This window comes from Protopterus annectens, chromosome 8.part1, assembly GCF_019279795.1.
Source record: "Protopterus annectens isolate FY-2018-M chromosome 8.part1, PAN1.0, whole genome shotgun sequence".
NCBI classification, from domain to species: Eukaryota; Metazoa; Chordata; order Ceratodontiformes; family Protopteridae; genus Protopterus; species Protopterus annectens.
In genome coordinates this window covers 90917376-90934941 of record NC_056742.1, presented here as the reverse complement: position 1 = coordinate 90934941, position 17566 = coordinate 90917376, and the positions used below count along the sequence as shown (strand labels likewise).

Here is a 17566-nt window from a genome sequence, read left to right as displayed (position 1 = left end):
TATAATGCACATATGGAGTGTAAGTTAGAACACATACTCTGTTGAAATTATGTTGTAATTCCTTTATCTTGATAGTATTGTCTGTATCTTTAACTCCTAATAATGGTTTATATTTGTTGCCCCACTGTGATATAACATACTGGGATATTCTTTTTACCATTCTATCTGGGTAGCCCTCTTTCTGAACATACTGCATAACATATTAATATCTTCCTTCATAACATTCAAACTAGATGACATTCTTGCTATTCTTATACATTGTCCTTTAACAATGCTTTTAAAAGTATAAGGTGGATGATTACTACTATATGCAATATAGTCAATAGAGAATGTGGGTTTCCTGTATATTCTTGAGGCAAAACCCACATCTGTGTGCCAAATAAGTGTGTCCAAATATGCAATTTCTTTGCTGTTGTAATTAAACGTGAATTTCAAAAATTCTGTAGTATTGTTAAGAAATTCGATGAACTCACCTATCTCTGTTTCAGTACCCTTCCATAACACAAATAAATCGTCCAAGAATCTTGCATAAAATTCTATTTTATCATAATATCTACTTTTGAATAGGTGTTCAGTTTCCCATTCGAGCATGACCATGTTGGCAAAATGGGACGATGCTCCCATGGCCACACCGTTTTTTTGTCTAAAATATTCACCCTGAAATGTAATATAGTTGTGATCAAGGACTAAGGACATGAGTTCAGTAACCACACAAATTTTGTCCCAACTAAAGCCTGAATACTTTCTAAGGCTGTTAGTGAAAAATTCAAGCCCTATATCTTTAGGTATGCAAGAAAACAAATCTACCACATCAATTGTGATAAAAATATATTCCTTATTCCATTTGTCATCAGTAAGATGACTTAGAAAATTCCATGAATCTTTCATAATGTGTGGTACCGCATGATAGATGTGTTTAGTCCATGTATCTATCAGGACACCTATATTAAACGTTTTTGATCTTGAACCTGGCACTATAGGTCTGTATGGTGGGTCTTCAATTGATTTATGAATTTTTGGTATCCCTATAATTTTGGCAAGTACCGGATAATCTATTCTAATGAACATATATATATATCATTACTAATCCTATTGTCAATCATATATTCTTCAATTATGAGGTCTATTCTTTTGTGGCCTATGTTAATTTCATTTATAGACATGACCTCGTAATTGCCAGATTCATACAACCAGTTGTGTATTTTCGAGTTGTAATCCGTGGTATAACTAATGACAATACCACCGCCTTTGTCGGGCTTCATAATACGAATATCTTTATTACGTATTATGTTGTTTAAACATATCCTTTCTTTTGTAGTAAGATTATCCTGTCCACTGGTGTCTTTTCGAGTGTCTTTCCTAATATCATGTTTTAGCCAGTAGATATCCTTACTAACCATCTGTTCGTAACTATGTATATGAGGATGGTTGGGCGGTACATATGTACTTTTCTTTTTAATTTTGTACTTTCATATACATAAATATCAAGTGGATTGTCATCAAATTGAGTTGCTAAATTCAGTCTCCTACAATACAGTTTAATTTCTTTAATAGTGTCAACTAAATTAATACCTGTAGTTGGAACGAATTTCATTCCTTTACTCATTAAGCTTATAAATTCTTCTTCTATTGGTACTTCAGTGTAGTTATAAACTTTAAAACCATTGTGTACTGTCATAATCTGACATGTTGCTTCATCCTTATCTACACTGTTGGAATTTCTTTCTCGTAGATTATTTTTATTTGGATGTATATTGTCTAATATAACTCTATTGGTACACAAGGTTCTCTCACTACTAACTTCAGGACAACTATGCTGTGATATTCTAAGTGGAGGAGTATTAACAGTTACTAACTGATTCAATTCCACCTGCTTATATGATTTCTTTGTTTTGGGGCTGGGAAAAATCTGCCTCCTCGAAAATTTTCTTCACATTTGGCACTCCTTGCTCTCTCATTGTAACTACTGATTCTCTCTCTATTCCCCGATTTTCTATCAGTAGGCCATATGTATGCTCGGTCATTCTCATAAACTTCCATATCCCTCAGTAGTTTCCTATTCTTTCTTTCAAAAATACCCTTTGCTTTCTCCTGTACATTACTAAACTGTTTATTGTATAAGTCCTTCCAGTTAATGAACTCAGGATGCTGAGTAATAGTATTATTCATACTCTCCAACTCATTAGTCAATATACTCATTTTTTCATCATTACATTTAATTAAAGTTCTTATATATGAAAATCCGAAATTATCAAATAATTCATTAAACTCTCTTTTCATTTCCTTACTATAATTAATGCCTAAGGGGAGTTTAAAAAATCTGATACCTTTGGGTACCATTTTCATATTGATACATCTGTTTAAATAAGCTATATCCAATTTAGTATTCTTATATAGTAAAAGCTTCTTGCCAAAATTATAAATCATATCTCTCACTGTGCATTGCTTAAAATTATGTACATTAAAATTATCATTTGGTTCTATATTAACATTTTGTACAAATTCATATTCATCACATAAAAATTGGTCCATCAAACAAACTGATACATCATCATTAATACTGTTATTGCAATAAGAATGTTTTTGTTCATATACACTGTGCCCATGAGCATTGTAAATCTCTTTTCTTTTATGGGGACTTGATATCTGTATAAATTGTGTTACAGTACCTTTTTGACCATGTGTATTTTTTCGTTTGCCATTGCCATGTTGCTTAATTGCATGTTGTTCCTTAGGTCTAGCTCCTAGCTTCTCCTGTTTATTTTTAACGAAGCTGTAGTCAAATGTGTAGTCATTCCCTGGCGTGTAACAAAACTGTCCATTCCTGCTAGACTGTCCTTCATGGCTGAGTGGAGAACGAGAAATGTCCTGTGCAAGGTCGCATTGAACGCCTGGCAAGTTTATGCATACATTTTGATTGTTAATATCAGTTTCCTGCAAAGCAGCAGGAAAAGCACGCTCCGGCGTGTCGTTGAATGTAATATAAGCCGCTAGTTCCTGTACTAATATGCAGTCTTGTAGCTGTATAAGTTCCGGACGCTGAGCGTCGTTTAGTTTAGAAATTGATGTATGTAGTTTACCGGCATGATGCACAGCTGCTGTAGTATTTGCGGCTGTACCAATGTGGTGAACACCCTGTGTAGCAACTTTCTTCTTTTCATTTAACAGTTCCGTGACCAATGCGGTCAGTTTAGTGATGTCTTTTTGTAAGGCCGATACATCCGCCCTAAGGATACCGATCTCCATACCCGACAATGAAGCTGGCGTTCTTTCCGCACTGCCTGCCATAACGCCACAGAGAACCAAATACTGATATCGAACTACGACCACAAACCAAGCAAAAAGGCTAGGAAGGAAGTTGGGAATAAACGCAGCTCGTACGGGTGCAAGTCAACCAGATCACGGGTATTCTTTTAGTAACACAACAAATTTGTTTCAGCACACTCCAACGAAAGAACAAGATGGTATTGAATAACACCAACAAATTTATTTCAGCATACTCCAACAGCAGAACAAGAAGGTTAAGCGCTTTCAACTGGTGCGATGCCAGTCTTCATCAGAACCATTAGACAGTGTTTCCTTCTGAAAATAAATAGCAGCAATACCTGTGGTTTGAAAAACCGCGCCAAAATCTTTTGAAATGTTTTAAAGTGACAGCATCAATTCTACATGAAATATCAGCATAAAATATGCCTCAGTTTCGGCGTTTAACCGCATTAATCACTTAAAACACATTACAAACAGATATTAAATTCTCCATACATAACACAACATAAACTAGACTTGTACTCCATAAAAATATACCATAACTCCTTAATCATCCCAATTCTCTCATTAAATTTGTAGCAATTGAAAGTAATCTATACTTATAGGATAAAGGTCAATAAATTTCATAAGATGTGAAATTATGTCCACGATATTATATTCTAATGTTTTTTATGAAATTGTTTTTTATGAAATTGTTTTTTAAAAACACTGATGTTATTGTTTGGCTAATTAAACTGTATTGTAGGAGACTGAATTTAGCAACTCAATTTGATGACAATCCACTTGATATTTATGTATATGAAAGTACAAAAAAAAAAAAAAAAAAAAAAAAGAAAAGTACATATGTACCGCCCAACCATCCTCATATACATAGTTACGAACAGATGGTTAGTAAGGATATCTACTGGCTAAAACATGATATTAGGAAAGACACTCGAAAAGACACCAGTGGACAGGATAATCTTACTGCAAAAGAAAGGATATGTTTAAACAACATAATACGTAATAAAGATATTCATATTATGAAGCCCGACAAAGGCGGTGGTATTGTCATTAGTTATACCACGGATTACAACTCGAAAATACACAACTGGTTGTATGAATCTGGCAATTACGAGGTCATGTCTATAAATAAAATTAACATAGGCCACAAAAGAATAGACCTCATAATTGAAGAATATATGATTGACAATAGGATTAGTAATGATATATATATATGTTCATTAGAATAGATTATCCGGTACTTGCCAAAATTATAGGGATACCAAAAATTCATAAATCAATTGAAGACCCACCATACAGACCTATAGTGCCAGGTTCAAGATCAAAAACGTTTAATATAGGTGTCCTGATAGATACATGGACTAAACACATCTATCATGCGGTACCACACATTATGAAAGATTCATGGAATTTTCTAAGTCATCTTACTGACGACAAATGGAATAAGGAATATATTTTTATCACAATTGATGTGGTAGATTTGTTTTCTTGCATACCTAAAGATATAGGGCTTGAATTTTTCACTAACAGCCTTAGAAAGTATTCAGGCTTTAGTTGGGACAAAATTTGTGTGGTTACTGAACTCATGTCCTTAGTCCTTGATCACAACTATATTACATTTCAGGGTGAATATTTTAGACAAAAAACCGGTGTGGCCATGGGAGCATCGTGCGCTCCCATTTTTGCCAACATGGTCATGCTGGAATGGGAAACTGAACACCTATTCAAAAGTAGATATTATGACAAAATAGAATTTTATGCAAGATTCTTGGACGCTTTATTTGTGTTATGGAAGGGTACTGAAACAGAGATAGGTGAGTTAATCGAATTTCTTAACAATACTACAGAATTTTTGAAATTCACGTTTAATTACAACAGCAAAGAAATTGCATATTTGGACACACTTATTTGGCACACAGATGTGGGTTTTGCCTCAAGAATATACAGGAAACCCACATTCTCTAATGACTATATTGCATATAGTAGTAATCATCCACCTTATACTTTTAAAAGCATTGTTAAAGGACAATGTATAAGAATAGCAAGAATGTCATCTAGTTTGAATGTTATGAAGGAAGATATTAATATGTTATGCAGTATGTTCAGAAAGAGGGGCTACCCAGATAGAATGGTAAAAAGAATATCCCAGTATGTTATATCACAGTGGGGCAACAAATATAAACCATTATTAGGAGTTAAAGATACAGACAATACTATCAAGATAAAGGAATTACAACATAATTTCAACAGAGTATGTGTTCTAACTTACACTCCATATGTGCATTATATTAAAGAAATTTTAACCAAACATTGGGATATCATCATCTCCAACAAATTGAGTAATAAATTAGGAAATGCACCTAAAATAGTATTTAAAGTTGCTCCCAACATAAAAAGGATGTTGGAATACACAGAAACGCAAAATGGTTTGATGGCGAAACAAAAGAGAGGTTGTACAAAATGCGGAACATGCCGCCAATGCCGTTATATTAATGAAGTAGACAAAATAATATTAGAAGATATTAACCACACAGTTATTAGATGCTTGAGTGGGAATTGTAATAGCAAACAAGTGGTTTATGTCGCCTGCTGCAATGCATGTAAAGCATATTACATAGGAAAAACGGAAAGGGTCATTAAAAAACGTATATATGAACATTATTACAAAATACGCAAAGAAGACACTACAAATGCCCTTTATAGACATATTCTAGATAAAGGGGCACAACATAGTTTCGTATTCACCATTATAGACCAAATAAATACACAAGAAAGCAACTGGAAGAATAAACTAGCATTAAAAGAGAGTGTATGGCAAATTAGAACCAATGCCACCAGGTATCCAGGTCTTAATGACTCTATAAGCATTAAACCATTTCTTATGTGTGATTAATGGTTATATATTGAATCACAAGTTAGGCCAGTAATATTTTCAATAATTTTAATTTTTACTATTGCATACACTACATATTGTTTATTTTTTAACGTTAGACATACTAGTGTTATAATTCCTCAACTGAGCATTGTTAATATAGTACAATTTTTACAATTTCTATAGGAACACACATATATATATAATATAAATAATATAATATATAATATTAAATGTATTAAATATATTATATTTATTATTTATAGAAGTACTATTTTTATAATAAGCATTTTTTATATAATAAGTATTTTAAAACAAATCATTTTTAAAATAAATCTTTTTTAGATTAAAATCAATTTCATACAACATATATTTATTCCATTATATCCTATAGTAGTTATTTAATGGTTATTTATATTGTGTATATAGTTATTATAGATACATCATTTTCTATATAACATTGGTCCATAAAACACACACATCCATATAGATTTTTCATCATTACGACTTTTACATTGTGGTATATTTTATGTGGTAATACTTATGTAGCACTATATATATATTTTTTCAAATGCAACCAGATTAATATTATTGTGATGTATAGGCATATATGTTATATAGTTTTTAGTTATAATATGGTAGTATACAGAATACTTTATGAGTTAATAATTTTTATATTCACATATACAAACATACAATATTAGCCAAACAATAACATCAGTGTTTTTAAAAAACAATTTCATAAAAAACAATTTCATAAAAAACATTAGAATATAATATCATGGACATAATTTCACATCTTATGAAATTTATTGACCTTTATCCTATAAGTATAGATTACTTTCAATTGCTACAAATTTAATGAGAGAATTGGGATGATTAAGGAGTTATGGTATATTTTTATGGAGTACAAGTCTAGTTTATGTTGTGTTATGTATGGAGAATTTAATATCTGTTTGTAATGTGTTTTAAGTGATTAATGCGGTTAAACTCCGAAACTGAGGCATATTTTATGCTGATATTTCATGTAGAATTGATACTGTCACTTTAAAACATTTCAAAAGATTTTGGCGCGGTTTTTCAAACCGCAGGTATTGCTGCTATTTATTTTCAGAAGGAAACACTGTCTAATGGTTCTGAGGAAGACTGGCATCGCACCAGTTGAAAGCGCTTAACCTTCTTGTTCTGCTGTTTTGTAGTATGCTGAAATAAATTTGTTGGTGTTATTCAATACCATCTTGTTCTTTCGTTGGAGTGTGCTGAAACAAATTTGTTGTGTTACTAAAAGAATACCCGTGATCTGGTTGACTTGCACCCGTACGAGCTGCGTTTATTCCCAACTTCCTTCCTAGCCTTTTTGCTTGGTTTGAGGTTTAGGAGACATGATCTGTCTTTTACAAACCCGAACTGGGTGGGGTCCAAAGTTTGGAGATTACCAATGTCTTTGTTTATAAGTTCCATGATGATACTTTCCATGGCCTTGCAGACCAGTCTCGTTAGGCTAATGGGGCGGTAGTTCCCAGGGTCCATGGTGGTCCCCCCTTTGTGGAGTGGGTAACCGTCGCTGTGCGGCATTCAGTGGGCACAAAGCCTGAGGTGAGGCTATGACTGACCTTGCTTTCCAAAGCAAACTTCAAACTACTTGCATCCGAAGTGGAAAGCTTCACTATTCCCTTGCAAAAGGATAATGATATCCAGGATGCGTAATCCTACACCAAGGCACTCTATATGCAACTTCAGGATTGCATGGACCATGCTATCCCAAATAAAACCAAGACTCCTTCCTCAACCAAGAAGAAACCAATCTGGTGGACCACGGCCATAAGCAAACTTTACAATAAAATGAGGAGACATACAAAAAAAGGCCAAATCTCAAGTAGAAAAATCATCCCTGATCAGCATTAGTAAGAAATTGAGGGCCCTCATCAAGTCAACTAAAGCTAATTTTGAAAAGAAAGTTGCCAAGGATAACCATAAGGCCTTCTATGGCTACGTCAAAAACCTAAATGGCAACGCTCAGGTCTGTTCTGAGCTAGTACAAAATGGAACAAAATACACTGACCCTTCTGACATTGCCAACATCTTGGCTGACAGGTTCAGTGCAAATCCCCCCCCCCCCACCTAGAGGGCCTATTACCATTCCAGGGGATTGTGTAAGTCCAATTATTACTGATATGTTGGTTAACAAGACTCTATCTAAAGCTAGAAACACTGCCTCCATGGGACCAGATGGTGTCCCAGGCTGTGTCATACGCGAGCTCCAAAAGGAATTAACCCTGCATCTTAATACCCTGTTCAGTCTCAGCCTCTCCACAGGATATGTGCCCATAGAATGGCACACGGCAACGGTGGTCCCGCTACACAAGGGTGGGGCCACAACTGACCCTGGGAACTACCGACCAATAAGCCTGACCAGTCTGATCTGTAAGGCTATTGTGGAACTCATAAATGGAGAGATTGGGAACCTCCAGTCGCTGGACGCCACACAGTTCGGCTTCGTCAAGGGCAGAACATGCCTCCTGAACCTGGTGGATTTCTTTGAGGCAGTTACTCAGGTTATAGATAAGGGAAAGGAGGTACACACGGCTTACCTTGACCTTTCTAAAGCATTTGACTCCATTCCCCATTCAGGTATTATTGATAAGCTCACCAGCCTGGGCATAAACCCTTACATCACAAGATGGATCGCAAACTGGCACTCAGACAGATCCCATAAAGTAAGAGTAGCGGGATCTATGTCCGAATCCAGACCAGTAACGAGTGGTCTACCTCAGGGCTCTGTCCTGGGGGCCCTTCTGTTTGGCATATACTTCTCAGAAGTACAGGCAAGCAGGGAAGGGCTGTGGCTGACTAAGTCTGCGGACGACTGCAAACTGGGTGCTATAATAGAATCTCCGGCCGACATGGAGATCCTGCAGAAGGGCCTAAATGAGACTGATGCATGGTGTCAAAGCCATGGTCTCAAGCTAAATGCAAAAAAATGCGTAGTAATCCCCTTTGGAAAAAACTGAGTACCTGCAAACTACAACATAGGAGGTAATCCCCTGAAATCTGAAGAAGAAATAAGGGATCTAGGGATCCAAGTAGATAGTCAGCTTTCCTTTGATAACCATGTTGCCAAAGTGGTTAGAAAATCCTTCTATGTGACCCATCTGATCACGAATGGGTGTGCATCAAGATCTAAGGATGTAATGGTGCCCCTCTACTCTTCCCTCATCAGACCCATAATTGAATACAATGCACCAATTGGAATGTACCTGGCTAGACATCTCCAGCAGCTGGAGAGACCACAGAGGTACCTAACCAAGAGGATTACTGGCCTCAAACAGTTGCCCTATGCAGCACGATTGAAAAAACTAAGACTGTTCTCTGTTGCATACCGCTTTCTCAGAGGCAATCTCTGTCTAACGTACAGAGTCATGTCCAACCCAGAATTGTTGAACATGCCCCATCTTAGCAAAACCAAATCTACTCGAGCTACACGCTCTAGGGATATAAACCTCAACACAACAATGAATAGAACATGCTGGAGGGATAGATTCCCTTCACAGAGACTTCCCTTAATATGGAACAGGGTCCCGATCTACATAAGACAGAGCCCCTCACTAGCACTTTTCAAGAGGAACCTTGATGAGTGGATGGGTAACATAACGTTCACACTGGGGATCACACCAACAGCACTACTAGATAGGGGCCAAGGGTACTAGCTGCTAGTACAAGGGTCTAGGGAACTACTAAAGGGGCGGTGAATACTGCACAACCTGGCTGGGCTACTATATGCCTTTGGGCAGATAGCCCAGTACCAGCCTATGAACCTATAACCTATGAACATGGTGCTTAGGTGAGGTGCCAGTTCATTCTGTAGTTCATGTAGAACGCAGCCTGGGATGTTGTCAGGTCCCATGGATGCTGTGTTCTTGGCTTTGGAGAGTGTGTTTTTTACCTGTGCAGTCGTGATTACAGGAACTTTGCATTCTTCTGGTATACAGATGGGCCCTTTAGGGGGTGGGGGGGGGTAAAGTTAGCACTAAACCTATCTGCCAGGATGTTGGAAATATCAGTTAGTTCTGTATGTTTAGTGCCATTGTGCTGTAACTCAGAGCAGATCTGAGTGTTGCCATTGAGATTCCAGACATAGGTATAGAATGCTTTGTGGTTGTCTTTAGAATTAGTGGCGATTTTATTTTCATAACTAGCTTTGGAGGATTTTATGAGGAATCTCAGTTTCTTACTGAGGCTGACCAGGGTGTTCTTCCAGTCATAGGATTTTACTTTTTTTGCAACAGTTTCCTTCTCCTGTTGTAGAGTTTGTTTATGGCAGGGGACCACCAGATTGGCTTCCTTTTTTTGGAGGATATGGATGTGGATGTCTAGGCTGATTAGCTTGTGGTCAGATCTGACCAACGAGGAATTGACCTCTGGTGTGGAACACCGGTCGCCCATGTTGGTAATGACCAGGTCTAGGACACTGATGCCCCTATTTATTTATTATTGGTCCTCAAATATGAAACAATTTTTTAATTTTTTTCTTTTTTCCAGTCCTCAATTTGGGAGGAAGACATATCAGATTGCCAGATCAGTGAACAGCACAGTGTACCAGAACAGCTACCTACAGCTCTGATACAGGCCTCTAGCATCTTGCTTCTCCTCATTCTTGGCACTTGAGACACACCTTCACACTATAAGTTCACAACAACAGCAAAAAAAAAAAATGTAGCAAAGAAATAGCAGCAAATACAATGAAAAAAGACCAGGATTCCAAGATATCAAATGTATGTCACTCTCTCTGACGTCTTGGCATACACTGCCTTCTTGGAGTACATAACTAATTAAAATAAAACACATACTATATATATATATATATATATATATATATATATATATATATATATATATATATATATATATATATATATATATATATATATATATATCTCAACAAACTGACAATTAAATGATGAAATAATCAATTAATGAAATAAAATAATTAAAAGACACTTTTCTTAAAGCAACACATGCCAATTAAGATCAACATCCATGCCCTTAGGGAACAAAGTGTCAACCTTTAATATATAAACTGCTTCTTTATAAAGAAGTTTATTCTCACTATTACCCTCATCCAAAAAAACACAGTCTACTTTTTCCAAGATAGTAGCTTATAAACTACCATGTGCGTCCAAAAAATGTTGTGCCACTGAACTTTGTTCTTTTTTCTTTATCATATCACGAACATGTTCTAATAGTCTTGTTTTAAAACCCTTTTAGACTCCCCACATAAAACTTATTGCAAGGATATCTGAGGGCATAAATAATGCCCTCAGTGTCACATCTATAATTCCCATGTACTTCAAATTCTTGACCATTGAGTAGTCTAAAATAAGGAACAATAAACCTACCTGCCTTACACTTGCCGCATCCTAATGAATCCCTACTACTTAATGATTTATATAAAATCTCCTTAGGACTTTGAAATCTAGATTTAACCAGAAAACTCTTAATATTACGGCCCACTCTATATGAAGCAACAAGTTGTTAGGCGTCCACGAACAGCCAACCTTTAAATTTGATAAAAATTGCCATTGTGCTCGTACAACATCAAATAGCCTTCTACTAAAGCCACTATATGCGGTAACAAAATACATATTATATTCAGATTCATTGTCATTACATCTATCATTATAGATGTGGCACTGAAGGCATTATTTATGCCCTCAGATGTCCTTGCAATAAGTTTTATGTGGGGGAGTCTAAAAGGGCTTTTAAAACAAGACTATTAGAACATGTTTGTGCTAATATAAATAAAAAAAGAACAAAATTCAGTGGCACAACACTTTTTGGAAGCTGTATTTGCTGCTGTTTCTTTCCTATATTTTTTTGTTGTTGCTGTGAACTTATGGCCAGTGATCCCAATGTGGATTTACCTAGAGTTTTCAGGAATTCTTCTACGGATACTTCTCAATGCTTGTTGGATAACTTTGTTACCCACCCTTCTGAATCAAATCGTGAGGAACTACAACCTGCATTTGTCAGTAATAGCAATAACAGATTTACTGAAAACCAGCCCACTGTGTGGGATAAATGGGAAGCAGAAAGAAACCACTGGCTACTTAATTCATTTTCAACCATTGGAAGAAGGTATGATAATGCTGCTAATCCGAAATATAAGACTATGTGTGATAAGCTTGAGCAATTAATGAAGAAAGAGTCTGCAGTTTTTTTCAACATTCAGAGCCTTACTAAGTATCTTGAACTTGATATAACCCCTAGAGGGTTAAGATCTTATAAAGACCCAGCTACACCATTTGATTTGAAGAATGACAATGATAAATTGTTTTATAAATGTTGGGTCACAGCGGCACATAAATGTACTTTAGAATGGCTGTCTATCCTTGTGGAAAGGGATAGGGTGAAACAAAAAGAATTGCGAACTGAAATTAGTAGTATGTGTAGCAAGCTAATTTCATCACCTGGCTCTGAATCTGTTGATAAATTGCTCATTGATATAAATATAAAGCTTAAAACACTTGAGGACGAAATTCTACAAAGGAAAAATAAAAAACTTTTGTGAGATACCAGAGACTACTATGATAGTATGGCTTTTGGGGGGAGAACCAATCGGAGATCGAATAGAGGTCATGTAAGGTTTCAAGGAAGTGATAGAAGTAAGGAATGGCGTTCATTTTCTTCCCTATGCACTACATATGAAACATCTACAGGTGAAGATGAGTTTCGTGAAGGGGAAGAGTATCCGGAATTGCCAAGGGCACAAATACCAGTAGAGTTTAGTCTGACCTTACGGAATGGGCCGAATGGCCGAATTGAAGAACCTCCAAATAGGAAATGACAAAGAGAGAATCAGTTCTCCAATCAATGGAGCTCTTATCCCCCTCAGAACAATTACCACAAATAAACCAAATGGTAATAATAATGGATATGTTATCACTTTGTCCGGGTATGTGTTATCTAGTATTGAACTTTCTGTTTTGAATTGTGGTTTGAAATATGTTCCCACTGTTATTCCCAAGTTATATGAAGTTAAAAAAGACAATTTCGGACTGATTAGAAAATTACAATTGAAATATATGTTTGATTCTAAATGCTGCAGTGAATGAAATGAGCTGTGTAATGTTACTGATTTTTGTACTGAGGAGAACTATTTTTCATGTGCTTCAGATGACGAATACAATGCTTATAACCTATTAGATACTAGTTGTGTTAAGACACATAATAGATATAGTCCTGGCTTTTATGATGCTGATATTAATTATTTTCACAAAATGGTGGATTTTTTTGTTGAATCTGAATTAAAAATGTTTAAGTGTGAAAGAGAATATAGTTTACAATTTAACAAGAGAGGAATGGGAAGCACTATTAAATATGTCCATGAATGAACAGCTTGTTTATAAACCCTCTGATAAGGGGAATAAATTGGTTATTATGCATGTATCACAGTATCTGAAAATGTGCTACGAACATTTGGATGACAATGTGACTTATTCTAAGGTAGATATAACTAATAATTTGGAAGCACTGGATGAATTTAAATTTTTACTTAATAAAGGCGTTAGACTAGGTTACTTAACTAGTGATGATGTTAAGAAAAAAATGATCATGAGTAGTTATAGCATTGCCACATTCTACTGTTTACCAAAAATACACAAGAATACTCAGGCCCCTCCAGGGCATCCAATTGTTTCAGGTAGTAATTATTTCACCTATAACATAGGTCAATTGTTGCACTTTCTGTTGTTATCTAAGGTTGTTTCATTACCAGGATATGTTAAGGATGTTTTTGATTTTTTATATAAGTTAAAGTCAATTCAGTGGACAAATAATATGTACTGGGTAACCCAAGATGTGAAAAGTGTATATACTAACATTAAACATTGTCATGGACTTGAAGCCATTAGATTTTTCCTGGGGGAATCACCCACCACAGAATACATTGTGGATTTAATACATTTTTGTTTGAATAATAATTACTTTGAGTTTAATAATGACATTTATCATCAGAAATGTGGAATAGCTATGGGGGCAGCCTTTGCCCCCTCATATGCAAATTTAACTATGGGATTATTTGAATTAGAATACATTTATAGAAAAAAAATGTCAATATGTTAAATGTTATTTTAGATTTACTGATAATTTCATTTGTTTTATGTGAAGGTGGTGAACATGAAGTGCAGACATTTTTGGATGGGTTACAGGTGAATAGGTTTAATTTTACATTTGACGGCATTCAGATAGGGAAGATTCTTTCCTTTCTGGATGTCGATTTGATGCTGAATCAGGATGGAATGTTAACTATGAAAGTACACGGGAAGTTTCAAGGGGATATTCATTATTTGAAAGCAACAAGTTGTAATCCAGGACACACGATAGAGGCTTTGCCGTATGGTGAATGCATACGCCTTTTTAGGTTATGCAGTGACGAACAAGATTTTTTAAGAGAGGTTGGATATACTTTTGGGATGTTTGAAAAGAGAGGTTATGATAAAGATTTAATTACTAAAGTATGGCTTACATTATAATGAATATAGAAGAAATAAGAACAGTAAGTGGAGGGGTAACTTTGATAGATGTAATGACAATGAATCTGAACAGAATATGTATTTTGTTACCACATATAGTGGTGGCTATTTGATGTTGTACAAGCACAATGGCAATTTTTATCAAATTTAAAGGTTGTCTGTTCTTGGATGCCTAAGAAACTTCTTGCTTCATATAGAGTGGGCTGTAATATTAAGTGTTTTCTGGTTAAATCTAGATTTCAAAGTCCGAAGGAGACTTTATATAAATCATTAAGTAATACGGGTACATTAGGATGTGGCAAGTGTAAGGCATGTAGGTTTACTGTTCCTTATTTTAGACTTCTCAACGGTCAAGAATTTGAAGTACGTGGGAATTATAGATGTGACACTGAGGGCATTATTTATGCCCTCAGATAGCCTTGCAATAAGTTTTATGTGGGGGAGTCTAAAAGGGCTTTTAAAACAAGACTATTAGAACATGTTCATAACATAATAAATAAAAAAGAACAAAGTTCAGTGGCACAACATTTTTTGGAAGCACATGGTAGTTCAACCCTTGGTTTACAAGCTACTATCTTGGAAAAAGTCAACTGTGTTTTTTTGGGTGAGGGTAACAGTAAGAATATGCTTCTTTATAAAGAAACAGTTTATATATTAAAGTTTGAAACTTTGTTCCCTAAGGGCATGAATGTTGATTTTAATTGGCATGTGTTGCTTTAAGAGAAGTGTCTTTTAATTATTTTATTTCATTAATTGATTTAATCATTTAATTGTCAAATTTGTTGATGTATATATGGCATGTGCTTTATTTTAATTAATTATGTACTCCAAGAAGGCAGTGTATGCCGAGACGTCAGAGAGTGTGAAATAAATTTGATATGTTGGAATCCTGGTCTTTTTTCGTTGTATTTACTGCTTCACACTATGTGCTTTTTCCAAGCAGTAAAAGTGGTGACATGGTAAGTCCTGCCTGTTGATTAAACAACTGCTGGAGAGCTTGGGAGAAAAATGTCCATCAGGAATGAGACCCAAACTGTATAAGTGGTAGAAAAAAACCCAGAAAGCAAAAAGTCTGGGTGCACTCTCCTATCTTTCAATATAACATTATGTGGACTCACTGCAACACAAAAACCACCAAGCACAGATTTAGAGAATCTAAACATTTTCTACCACAAACAGAATCTAAGAAGGGGAGATCAGAACAGTTACACACTAAGACAGCCTTCTTAGTCACATCTTGTAATTTTAAGGTAAATGTCATGAAAAAAAAATATTCACTCACCGATCAATAACTTTTCCCTGCAGAAGAATTGGGGAGAGGTCAATGCCATCAATAATTCTGTCATCAGGGGGATGCTGTCCAGCCAGGGACAAGGTGGTGGTGAAAAGATCCATCAAGCTACCCAGCTGGTAACTGACCTGAAATTAAAACACAATACTTACAAGCTACATCATGATTAGACACCACTTATATTAACAAGTTAATTTCAAAGTCCGTTTTTTTCAGTTCTTCCCCAGCAAAGCTCAACAACAAGCAAGCAATTGTTATTAGGACAGAACAATAAATAATTGTATTACACTTTTTTGTTAACCTTAAAGTATTCCCCTACCAAATATGTTTTCATCTCAGCTACACTGAAAAGATTAAGGCACTGAAAGCAACTGGATGTGTACATGATGTGAGTATTGGTTGCGATGATTGGCTGGGGAAGGACAACAGTGCCTGCCTCTTACAGAAAGGGAAGGGTTCACTGGTTAGTTTTTCCTGACCTTTAAAGGAAGATAAGGGCTGACATTTTCCTTTCTTCAAAAATAGATGTAAAAGCAAAGGAAACATCTGGAGTACTACTTACAGATGTACCAAAGGCACACCCATCTATGTCAGCATACATTTTCTCTTATCTTAAGTGTTTGGAAATGAAAAAATAATGGTTGCTGTCAGACAGGACAGATCTATGCTAGTAAAATGGACATATTTAGTAGCGCCTGAACCTTCTCACAGTGGAGTAACTATGGGCCTGGGCCAGTCGTATGTGACAGCAGAAGCAATGAACACAGATAATTAAAGGCCCTGCAAGACTTTTGGACTTGTATAATACCTTTGTAACCACTGCTACAGTATGCCACAAATAGAATAATACTATATTATGTTCTATTTGTAAATGGGTGTTTTAGGAAATACCAGTGCCAAACACAACTGGTGGCTAAGTGGCACAATGGTTAGTGTCACTCCCTCATGGCCCCTAGGTGTGTTGTACGATTTTTACTTATAGACACTGTCTGTCTCTCGGTACTCCAGTTCCTTATCACCTCTCAAAGACATGCTAAGCTGACTGGTTACTCTGAAATATCCATGTATATTACATTTGCCTCTCTCTTAGTGGCTCAGGTAGCAAGTGAAATGTCTGCAAAGATCAGTTAGCAAACTGTTAAACATACAAGTTAAAAGTGAAGCTCTATAAAAGGGGCAGTGCAATTGAGAACATCACAATATATACTGGTCCAAAACGGTGCTTCAACAAAGTATTAGTTTAAGGGTGTGCACACTTAACCTAACCAATCAGCTTATTGTACATTTTTTTATATTTTTCCCTTAACAGATTTGTTTGTTTTTCAATTGAATTGTACAGGTTTATAAGTCACATTAAAGGTGGGAAAAGTTTTGAAATTAATTATTGTGGTCTCATTTTTTTATATCACAAAAACCTGGCATTTTAACAGGGGTGTGTAAACGTTTTATATCCACTGTATACATAAGGTGGAGATGGATGCAGACCCTTAAGGAGAATGACAATCATACAGCATATTATATTCATTAAGTAGCAGAAAGTATTTTAAGAACTAATCCAGCACGGGAATGGAGAAAAGAGATTCTGCTGATAGGGATGATTGC

The 17566-nt window shown here is 35.7% G+C and overlaps 1 protein-coding gene across 2 annotated transcripts in view; it reads right to left on the bottom strand.

The window, feature by feature from the left end:
• Nucleotides 1-17566, bottom strand: part of GALNS (galactosamine (N-acetyl)-6-sulfatase) — a 1207745-nt gene that overhangs the window by 436230 nt on the left and 753949 nt on the right. For both annotated transcript variants that reach the window (XM_044081696.1, XM_044081697.1), the window contains exon 10: nt 15956-16092. In XM_044081696.1, the coding sequence (XP_043937631.1) occupies nt 15956-16092 (137 nt within the window). The remainder of the gene's footprint in view (nt 1-15955; nt 16093-17566) is intronic.